Source organism: Budorcas taxicolor, chromosome 17 (genome assembly GCF_023091745.1).
Source record: "Budorcas taxicolor isolate Tak-1 chromosome 17, Takin1.1, whole genome shotgun sequence".
In the NCBI taxonomy this organism is placed as follows: Eukaryota; Metazoa; Chordata; class Mammalia; order Artiodactyla; family Bovidae; genus Budorcas; species Budorcas taxicolor.
The window spans coordinates 61,490,360-61,501,465 of NC_068926.1; the positions used below are offsets into that span (position 1 = coordinate 61,490,360).

The 11,106-nt window shown below is 49.9% G+C and overlaps 1 protein-coding gene across 1 annotated transcript; it reads right to left on the reverse strand.

Annotated features, from left to right (window-relative positions):
• Positions 1-3,511: 3,511 nt before the first annotated feature.
• On the reverse strand, positions 3,512-10,775 carry OAS1 (2'-5'-oligoadenylate synthetase 1). Its single transcript, XM_052654793.1, has 6 exons — positions 10,599-10,775; positions 9,501-9,792; positions 7,714-7,898; positions 5,881-6,113; positions 4,901-5,054; positions 3,512-3,743 (listed from the first exon to the last, which is right to left on the reverse strand). Exons 1-6 carry the CDS (start codon positions 10,773-10,775, stop codon positions 3,612-3,614), a joined length of 1,173 nt encoding a protein of 390 aa, XP_052510753.1. The 3' UTR covers positions 3,512-3,611.
• Between the last annotated feature and the right edge of the window lie 331 nt (positions 10,776-11,106).

Genomic DNA, 11,106 nt, shown 5'->3' on the forward strand with positions numbered 1-11,106 from the left:
CTTTCCTGGGACTGGTCTCCAGAGGCATTTGAGGTGTGAGAGCGCCCTCTTCTGGTCTTCTGACTCCATGAGGTTTCCGTTTGCGAGTTCATTTTCACAGCTTGGTTTCCCTGGAGAAACCTGATGATCGCTCCTGTCTATAAAGGGCCCTTCCCTGCCTTTTTCTGACTTCCAAAACACCTAGAGGTAGGCTGGGCTTAGGTCATAAGGCTTCTTTTCTAAATGAAAATATAGAGGCTCAGAGCTGAAAAATATTTGTCTGAGGTTATACAGCTTGTAAGTTATCTGGCTAGCTTCTAACTATCTGCTTTCTAAAGTCTGTGCTTTTTAATTTTAAAAAATATTTTATTTTGAAATCATCTGAAACACAAAGATCTCTCTCATATTCTTGATCCTGAATATTTCACCATATTTGCTCCTCATTCTCTGTGTACATTGTATTATCAGTATTATTATCACTGAGTCATGTGAGTTGTATGCTGCAGGTATTATGTCTCTTTACTCTTTTAAAATATATATATATATATATATATATATATATATATATATAAATTTAGTTTATCAGAGTGGTTTTAGGTTCCTAGAAAAACTGGGCAGAAGCCAAGAGATTTCCTATATACCTCACTGCCACCACCCCACCACAATCACCATCACGCCAGCCTCCTCCCACCCCCAACAACATTCTGCAGTGGTATTTGAGCTGAGCCCCAAAGAACTGATGCTTTTGAACTGTGGTGCTAGAGAAGACTCTTGAGAGTCCCTTGGATTCCCAAGGAGATCAAACCAGTCCATCCTAAAGGAAAACAGTCCTGAATATTCATTGGAAGGACTGATGCTAAAGCTGAAGCTCCAATACTCTGGCCACCTGATGCGAAGAACGGACTCACTGGAAAAGACCCTGATGTTGGGAAAGACTGTGAAGACAGGAGGAGACGGGGACGACAGAGGATGAGATGGCTGGACGGCATCACCGACTCGATGGACATGAGTTTGAGCAAGCTCCAGGAGTTGATGAAGGACAGGGAAGCCTGGCTTGCTGCAGTCCATGGGGTGGCAAAGAGTCGGACACAACAGCAACTGAACTGAACTGATTTGAGAAGTGAGAGCTCCCCTTTCTGGTCTCCTGGCTTCACTTAAGATGGGGTTTCCCATTTCCGAGTTCATTTTCAGTTTCACATCAGTCCTAGCAGGGTGGGACACTTGTTACAACCGAGTAACCCACACGGACACATCATAACCACCCAGACTCCTCTACTCTTCTTTTTAAGAGTAATTTTATCTGTTTATTTATGTTTGGGCGTGCTGGGTCTTTGTTGCTGTGCAGGCTTCCCTCTGGTTGCAGCTAGCCGGGGCTGCTCTCTAGCTGTGGTGCTGTGGTGTGCGGGCTTCTGGTTGAGCTGGCTTCTCTTGCTGCGGAGCACAGGCTCTAGGGTGCGCGCAGACTTCAGCAGCTGTGGCCCGTGGGCGCTAGACAGCAGTCTTAGTATTTGTGGTGCACCGGGGCCTGGCTGACCCGAGGCATGTGAGATCTTCTGGGACCAGGGATCGAACCCGTGTGCCCTGCCTTGGAAGACGGGTTCTGAACCACTGGACCACCAGGGAGGTCCCTCGCTAGCGTATCCTTTATGGCCTTGGTAGAGCTGTATTCTCTGCTTTTCCACGGGAGATAATTTGGTGGGGTTTTTCTTTTTTCTTTCTGGATTTATACAGCACATCAGCCCCCAGCACATCCACTTCCCTGACCTTTTAATCCCATCTCCCACTATCTCTCGGAGAAGGCAATGGCAACCCACTCCAGCACTCTTGGCCTGGAAAATCCCATGGATGGAGGAGCCTGGTAGGTTGCAGTCCGTGGGATTGCTAAGAGTCAGACACGACTGAGCAACTTCACTTTCACTTTTCACTTTCATGCTTTGGAGAAGAAAATGGCAACCCACTCCAGTGTTCTTGCCTGGAGAATCCCAGGGATGGGGGAGCCTGGTGGGCTGCCGTCTATGGGGTCGCAGAGTCGGACTCGACTGAAGCGACTTAGCAGCAGCAGCAGCCCACCATCTCTCCTGGGAATATCACCTGGCAGATGCTCGCACTTTATCTGTTCTAAGAGCCTGGCTAAGAGCGAGTCTGCACCTTCTTCTGGGGTCCTTGCCAGGGTATGAACTCCTGAAGTCCAGGAGGGGACTTCCAAATCAATAAGCTCTAGGTCATCTGACCTGACTCCACAGCCCCTTGATGAGGTGCCCTTGGGGTCCCTCCCACACACACCCACCTGACTTGTGCTGGTACACGCTGCCGGGTCTTCCGGCCATTACGGATACAAGTCTATCCTCCCTCAGCAGGCCCAGCATGTCCCCAGCTGGGCTGTGTTGGGACTTGACCATACTTACAGTCCTAGTGGGCAGGAGGGGAGGTGGATACTGGTCCTCGGAATTGGGGGGAGTCTCATGGACGAGAAACCTCTGCAAGAGTCTCCTTGCAAGGGGGCAGATGCCAGCTTTTAATAGCAGGGGTGGATGGGATAGTTCTGAACCAGAAACCTTGCTTTACTGTTTCTTGTGGTCATATAAGTAGTATAAATTACAGCCCCAAATTAGTAATAATCTGAAAACTCAGGAAAGTATAAAGATGAGCATCTCTCGGTTGGGTTCAGCTACATCTCAAGTACTCAACAGCCATCCGTGACTGGTGACTACTGAATTACACAGGGCAGTTCCACAATTTTTCCTGGGTAAATAATCAGAGATGTGGACAAAGTATGAACCAAAGATGCTTGTCTCAGGATTATCTGTAGTTGAGAATTGAAAGGACCCTCATCTCTCCAATAGTAGAGTATTCCACAAAATGTCAGCTCCGCCAGGCAGGGATTTTTGCCTGCTTCACTCATTGCTATGCTCCAATACTTTGGCCACCTGATAAGAAGAGCCGAGTCATTGGAAAAGACCCTGATGCTGGGAAATATTAAAGGCAAAAGGAGAAGAGGGTGGCAGAGGGTGAGATGGTTGGGTAGCATCACCGACTTAATGGACAAGAATCTGAGCAAACTCTGAGAGATAGTGAAGGATATGGAAGCCTGGCGTACTGCAGTCCATGGGGTCACAAAGAGTCGGACACAACTCAGCAACTGAACCACAACAGTGATCCAGTGGCCAGAACAATGCTTGGCACAGAGCAGGTGCCCAATTAATATCTTTAGTTGCATCAGTGAATATGCACACACATGATATGCAGATATTCTTCTTGGCTCTGTCCCTTGAGTTAATTAACACCCACCAAGTGGCATTTGCTACTATTTTTGTTATTATTGGCAATAAATTGGACCATCACCTTTCCCCCCAGGTTCACAGAAGAAAGTCAAGGCTGGCATTCCGCTCTTTTGCCTGAGTCTCTCCTGGTGTCTCGGAGAGGCTATTGTCAGGCTCCACTGGGGAGCATGCTGTCTATGAAAGAAAAGAGAGCACAGAACAGTGGGAAGGCTGGGGGTCAGGAGACCTGGATTCTGGTCCCAGGTCTGACATCAATTCACGGCTGTCTTTGGATCCAGGCCCCCAGCCCTAGAAATGAAGAGGGCTGGCCCAGACGGCTCTGGAGACCTTGCCTCCAAGATACTCTGGCGTTCAGAGGATGGTACATGTCCAGCTCTCTTCCACCTGGGGATGGGCTTCTCCGCGGAGCTGGATTCTTGGACAGGATCTATGGTGCTGTCTAAAATCATAGCCCGGGAACATCGAGTCGCTGTGTTCTTGGGGCTGAAAGGGAGAAGCACATGGTCACACTGAAGAGCTGGGCCTCCCCGCTCGGCCAGGTCTCAGTGAGCATTCACGGTGGACACTGTGACCGGCCGCCTGGATGCCCTTCAAGGAAGGCCACGCCCCTTCCTGGGTTGACCACATTCAGTGGCTGGCCTGTGTTGGGGCTATAAAGGCCTGGCCACCTCAGTCTTCTATAGGACAACTCTGGAGGCTGTTGGGGCCCCCAGGGCTCCCTAGGGAGATGGTCCGAGATGGCCAGCATCCCAGATGCCCCTCTCCTTGTGTTGGTACCCACCTCACTCCCCTCCTTTACTCAGATGTTGGTTCCAATGGTCCTCCCCGGAAACATCCTGTACGTGAACTTCATCCCAGAGCCTGTTTCCTGGGAAACCCATCTCTGGCATCATCAGCCCTCTCCACTCCAGCTTGAGAAAGATCCCTTCTCTTGGAGTGGAAAGATGGGGCCCTCAGCCCCGACTTAGCTGTGTGACACGCCCACATCCTCACCTACTCTGAGTCACCCATTTGTTGTGTGATATGGAGGGGGGAGGGGATACGAGGCAGGCTGTTTAGCTCAGTGGAGTAAGCCCTGGCACTGGAGTCTGCTGAGTGGGATTCCTGGCTCTGCGGCTCCCTAGCTGAGTGGGCTTGAGCAGGTGACTTCACCTCTCTGAGCCTCCTTTTCTCATCAGTAAGATGGGAGTAGAAATCAGGGCTCATGGGGTGTCGTGAGGATTTAATGAAACAATGAAATTTAAGGGGCTAAGAACAGAGCCTGACCCCAAAGCAGGTATTCATAAGTGGTGGTTGTAATTCTTTTTCTTCTTAGTGGAATGAGCCAATTGGCGCTGTTAAAAAAGTTACTTCTGGCCAAGGAGGCATTAATTAAGGAATATGCTCTGGATAGGGATGTGAGAAGTCTAGGAACCCTCTGACTGGGGTCAAGATGACTGTAAAACAGGGAGCACAGCCTGGCATGATTGAATGGGAGTGGCCTCTGTGAAACGGAAAGTTGCTCAGTCGTGTCCAACTCTTTGCCCTAGTGACCTCTAGCAAGAGGCAATTTCTTTGGAAGGAATGGTCTCTAGCTACATACCCCATGCTGCGTGGAAGGGGTAGGGGCAGGGCAGCAGTAAAGAAGCAGAAGGTCTCACCGACACATCCCAGGAGCCCACGGGAGACCCGTCCCGTTTCTTAAAGCACGGGTAATCCAGCCAGACCGAAGCTGCTTGTGCCAGCTGCTGCCAGCTACGTGCGTCTTTACCAGCAACATTTCCTGTAGGGTCCGCTGGGTCCAGAATCACAGGCCTGAAGGGTAATATTTAGAGAGAGAGAGATGCGAAGCTGGGTTCTGTCTGGTGGGTGGTCTAGATGCCCCAGGAAGGGCAAAGCAACCAGCCTGGCACAGGCTCAGACTCAGGCAGCATCAGGGTTCCAACAGAGCACCGCTCCCTGGGGTGTGTCCTGGGTGCCCTGCTCCATGGAGGACAGTGAACGGAAGGGGGAGCCTTGCATCTGGGCTTTGATAGACCTGGGCTTGAATCTCACCTCTGCTCTTCTGTACGAGTGTGACCTTGGGTAGATGTCTTGGTCTCTCTAATTCTCAGTATGCTCATCTGTGAAATGGGCAGATTTGAACATCCCTACTTCAAAGGATGTTCTATGAGGATCTAGATAAGCAACATGGAATACTCAGCACAGTAATTGGGCCATCGTAAGGGGTTAGTGCCTGACAGTTACAACAGTCATGATTTTTACTATACTATTAGAGTGTGTTAGTCTTATAGCAAGCTCTTAATTCCTGGGAGCAATTATTCTTGTTGCTGCAGCTGTTGTTATTTTAGTTGAAATTTCAGCTGTTTCGCTCATTTTCTGTTAGAGTTTGGACAAACTCTTTACTGCTCAGAATCTTGGTTTGCTCATCTGTGAAGCAGTTAACATAGTGCCTGCCTCACGTGGCTGTTTGCACTGTTTTTAAAGTTAGATGGTACTAGTGAAGTGCCCAGTAGCATGGTAAGTATCAGAAGATGATCAATTAATGTGGAACCCTCCCAATTCCTTCATTTCCAGGGTGCTACAGCTGTAAGCAGGGGTTCATTTATGTGGGGAGCTAAGCCATGAGCGGATAGAGTACCTGGGTTTTGCAAGTTGCCTCGTCAGGTATTCTTCAATAATAGGGTTTTCAGAGTTATAATTCTTTTCCCAGTAGATGCAAAGCTTCTCATACTGCAGGACTAATTCCAAGACAGTCTGAAATCCCTGAGCTGTGACGAATGCTGTTTTCTTGCACCCTTGCTCCCAGGCATAGACCGTCAGAAGCTCCAGGGCATATTGTGGGGGCAACGGCTTTCCAAGCTGCTCCTTACACTGAGTAGAGGGAAAACAATCAGGAAAATGGGCTTGTCTAGCGTTTGTGTAAAGCACATTTCTCATGGATCAAGTTCAGCCTGCCACTTGGTTTAGGGTATAAAGTTTTCTGAGAGCAAATCCACACCTATCCATTTAGGTATAGTCTAAGGTGGCATTCACAGAGCTATTAACTCACCTGTTCAAAGCCAGATGGCTAGGAAGTGAACAGAAGAGTGTGTGTGTGTGTGTGTGTGTGTGTGTGTGTGTGTGGTGTTGGGGGGGGGGACATAGCACTCATTAATCCACCTAACAATCATTTTTTGAACTTCTCTCATGTGCCAGGCACTGTCCTAGGTTCCTGGGATACAGCAGGGAATCAAACATATCAATCCTTCTGTTCTTGTACATTTATAGAGGGGAAAGTGAAAGTGAAGTCCTGTCCGACTCTTTGCAACCCCATGGACTGTAGCCCACCAGGCTCCTCTGTTCGTGGAATTTTCCTGGCAAGAATACTGGAGTGGGTTGCCATTTCCTTTTCCAGGGGATCTTCCTGACCCAGGGGTCGAACCTGGGTCTCCCGCATTGGAGGCAGATGCTTTACCATCTGAGCCACCAGGGAACAGTGGGGAGACAGACAATAAATATGACTACCGGAAAAACCATAGCTTTGATTAGTTCTGAACAGATGTGAGACTTGTACCATAAAGAGAGCTGAGCACCAAAGAACTGACACTTTTGAACTGTGGTGCTGGACAAGACTCTTTGAGGGTCCCTTGGACTATAAGGAGATCAAACCAGTCAATCATCAAGGAAATCAACCCTGAATATTCACTGGAAGTTCTGATGCTGAAGCTCCAATACTTTGGCCACCTGATGGGAAGAGCCAACTCATTGGAAAAAACCCTGATTTGGGGAAAGATTGAGGGCAAGAGGAGAAGGGGGTGGCAGAGGATGAGATGGTTAGAAAGCATCACCGACTAAATGGACAGGAATCTGAGCAAACTCTGGGAGAGAGTGGAGGACAGGGGAGCCTGGTGTGCTGCAGTCCCTGGGGTCACAAGAAGTCGGACATGACTTAGCAGCTGAACACCACCACCACAAGAAACAAACAAATAGGCAGATGCAGAGGCCCGGAGGTTGGGGTGTGGAGTTTCTCTCCAGGACTAGTGAAGAGAAGAGCGTGGCTGGAGGGTGGTGGTGAGCGGACAGAGAGGGGGGCTCAGAGAGGTCAAGGGCAGATCCCTTGAGCCTCCCAAGATGATCTGGACTGAGGGGTAACAGAGGTGGTGGCTGTGGATGAATCACAGATATCTTTTAATACAGGATCAACCACATTTGCTGACTGGTTGGATGTGGGTGTCTGTGAAGAAGCCAGGATGACCCTTGGTTTGGCCATGGTAACTAGAAGGATGGATTTGTGATTCCCCTTCCCTCCCCTCTGCTCTTCCCTCCCTTCCGTCACCTCTCCCTCTTCCCACTGCCTCATCCTGGCTCCTCCCCTCACCTCTCCCTGCTCCTTCCCTCCCTCCACGCCACCCCTCCCTCCTCTCCCGGCCTCACTCTCTCCCTTCCCCTCCTCCTCCTCCTTGGCTCTCTGCCCAGATGGGACCGGCCATACCAGTTGGTACCAGTGCTTCACCAGGCGGATGAGGCTCTTCAGCTTGGTTGGACGACTCTTCAGGAAGTCTCGCTGCAGCTCCGTGAAGCAGGGGGAGAACTCGCCCTCTTTCCTCAGGTTCTCGCACTCTTGGATGAGCCGGACATAGACTCTAGAGTTAGGTCTGTAACCTTTGGTCAACTGACCTGTTGGGAATGAATCCGTGTTTCGACGTCAGCTCTTCTGAGGTTCTTTCATTCCCTCTGAGACAACAAGCTCACTGGCCGTGGGGGGCAGTGGGGAGGTCAGCAGGCCCAGAGCCAGGAGGCCTGAGGTCCATCCCCGGTCCTCCCTTCTCCCGCCTCTACCGCCGTCACCCATCGTCTCTCACCTGGACTCAGCAGAGGTGGCGGCACCCTCCTCCCTGGATTCTCCACAGCCCATTAGAGGCCTTTAACCTGATCCTTCCACTTCTTGCTTCCCAGGACCTCTGGATAAAATCCCAAGTCCTCACAGTGGCCCACGCAGATGGTGAGACCTGCCTCCTCCTTCGTCTTCCCTCCTGCCTCAATCCCTTTGCCACTGACTCCCCTGGTTACTTCACTTCTTCAAATATGCCAAGTCCATTCCTGTCTTTGCACCTGCTGTTTCCTCTTCCTGGGAGGTCTTCCCATGCTTGGCTCTTTCTCATTCTTTGGGCCTCAGGTCAGAGGTCACCTCTCTTGTTGCCCTATCTACCAAAGTCCTCTGATCCCCTTTGCTCTCTTTCAAGTCAACATGTTTAGTTTGGTCGCAGTGAGTTATCATTTCCTTTCTGGTGTTCACAGGGTCAGGCTCCAGGAGAGAGGTTCTCTGTCTGCCTCACTTAGGGCCCTGGAACACACCTTGCACCTCCAGGTCTGTGTTCCTGCTCACTTGCTCAGTCCTGTCTGACTCTGTGTGACCCCAGGGACTGTAGTCTGCCAGGCCCCTCTGTCCATGGGATTTCCCAGGCAGGAATACTGGAGTGGGTTGCCATGTCCTTCTCCAGGGGATCTTCCTGACCCAGAGATGGAACCTGCATCTCCTGCTCGGCAGGTGCATTCTTAACCACTGAGGCACCAGGGAAGCCCCGCATCTAAGGTTCACAGTGGACACTGAGCCTCAGAGAATGAATTGCTTCCTGTCCCAGTGCTCCTGCATGGTATCTCAAGATTCCAGCCCTCAGTGAAAGTTTGAATGGTTGTCTCACATTTTGCATAAAAAATGAAATTAACATATTGAATTTACCCTAGACCTAGTTTTTAGAATGGAGAAGGCAAGGGCACCCCACTCCAGTACTCTTGCCTGGAAACTCCCATGGACGGGGGAGCCTGGTGGGCTGCAGTCCATGGGGTCGCAAAGAGTCAGACACGACTGAGCGACTTCACTTTCACTTTTCACTTTTATGCACTGGAGAAGGAAATGGCAACCCACTCCACTGTTCTTGCCTGGAGAATCCCAGGGACGGGGGAACCTGGTGGGCTGCCATCTATGGGGTCGCACAGAGTCGGACACGACTGCAGCGACTTAGCAGCAGCAGCAGCAGCAGCAGCAGTTTTTAGAAAGAAGATCACACACTTTGCCAAAAGTCAAACTAGTAAGCCTGGTAGGTGTTCTATAAAAATATCTTGACCCCCCAACTGTACCAGTTTGTTGTTTAACATCACTTCAGTGGCTGAGTGTGACCCTAGGCATTCTTGTCCCAGGAGAGATGCTGGGGTCTCCTCCCACTTGAAGGGATACCTTGGTTAATAAGACATTTTATTTTTGTGGCTGGGAGCACTCACCCAGGGCATCAAAGGCGGGCAGGACATCGAACTCCACCTCCTGGTTGAGCTTGGGGGACCTCAGCACAAAGCTGAGAACGCGGGGATTCTCCCATTGTTTGAGTTTCTGGACCTCAAACTTCACTTCAAATGTTTCCTCTCTTTGACAGGCTTCCAGCTGTCTCCTGATTTCTTCAATGAATTCTCCTCGGCGCTCAAACTGTTCCTGAAAACTTGTCAGATTGGTGAGGAAGACGACGAGGTCAGCATCTGATCGTCCCCTGAGGGTCGTGCCTTTGCCTGAGGAGCCACCCTAAAAAGGTGATAAGAATGAGTATTGACACATTTCATTGAGAAGAGCCTCCCTAAATAAAATGCTGAGAACAATCACTAACATTTTGAGTACTAGCCACTGCTCTGAAGGCATCAGCGGCTGTAACTCCTAGAATGCTCACAAGAACTCTGGGATCTAGCTACTGTTATTATCTGTTGTCATCTTCCGGTTGGGGAAACAGATGCTGAGAGATCATGTATCAGTTCAGTCGTACAGCTAGTGGGTGGCAGAGATACAGCTAACATCCTACTTGTCTTTTTCCAGGGTCCATATTCTTTACTCCCTGTAATTTATGACCTTATGTGATTAATACTGTAAACTGGCCCATGGCTGACTTTACTTGAACTGCAAGTCCTTTAAGGTACTGAAATTTATAGATAAGGAAACTGAGGCACAGAGAGATTAAGTGACTTGCCCAAGACAGCCAGCAGGTGCTATCTGCTTTTAAAACATATACTCTTAACCAGCTCGTGACTTTGCAGAAATAGTAAGATCCCAGCCTGGTCAAGATTAGTGAACTGTAGATGCTGCCAGGATTCAGATTGCTAATCTCTATAGCAGTTGTGACCTAGGTGGTTTATACACTTCTCCAGGGAATTTGTTAAAAACTTACAGATGGATGCCCTCACCCCAGAAGCTATTTTCACAAATGTGATTATAGTTCTGCCATGGATAAATCAGAAAGCACCGCCCCAGAGACCTCAGCCTTCTGCTCTCTGTCTGTCCCTATGCAAACGCTTGCTCACCAGCCCCCCTTCTCCCCAACCAGGCAGTTCTGGACTCACCTTCACAACTTTGGACACCCGAACTGGGTGAGGGGCACGTTGGAAACACCTCTCCTTCAGGAAAGTGCAGATGGTGTCGATGGCTTGTTTGACCTGCGTGCGGAACTCCGTGTTTGACAGGAGGTGGTCTTCGATGAACTTGTCCAGAGAGTTGGCCGGGGTATCGCTGAGCTCCATCACGGTGTTGGGGGACTGGAGAGCCAGAGGTGGTGGAGCTGCTGCCTGAATCTGTGAGCTTCTGGCTCTTCTGCTGCCTGCATCTAGGAGGCTGTTAAGTTTCATTTCACTGGCAGGGAGGAGCTATGCCCATAGTCTGGGCTGCTGCTGGTTTCATTTCCTTGAAAGGGAGGAGCTTTGGCTGGAGTCTTTAATCTCTCCTTTGCTCTGAGTAAATCAGATTCTCCTTTCATCCTGTCAGGTCTCCCAGCACATTGCTCTAGAATCCCAGATTTACTTCTGCCTTAATGCAGGAGACCCAGGTTCAATCTCCGGATCAGGAGATCCCCTG

Excerpts from the sequence above, each read along its gene's own strand:
- OAS1 (XM_052654793.1), bottom strand. The coding sequence starts at position 10,775 with ATGGAGCTCAGCGATACCCCGGCCAACTCTCTGGACAAGTTCATCGAA. Across the intron at positions 5,055-5,880 it reads AGGCAACTTGCAAAACCCAG|GCCTGTGATTCTGGACCCAG; the intron begins GTACTCTATCCG and ends ATTACCCTTCAG. Across the intron at positions 3,744-4,900 it reads TGGGCTCCTGGGATGTGTCG|CCCCAAGAACACAGCGACTC; the intron begins GTGAGACCTTCT and ends TCTCCCTTTCAG.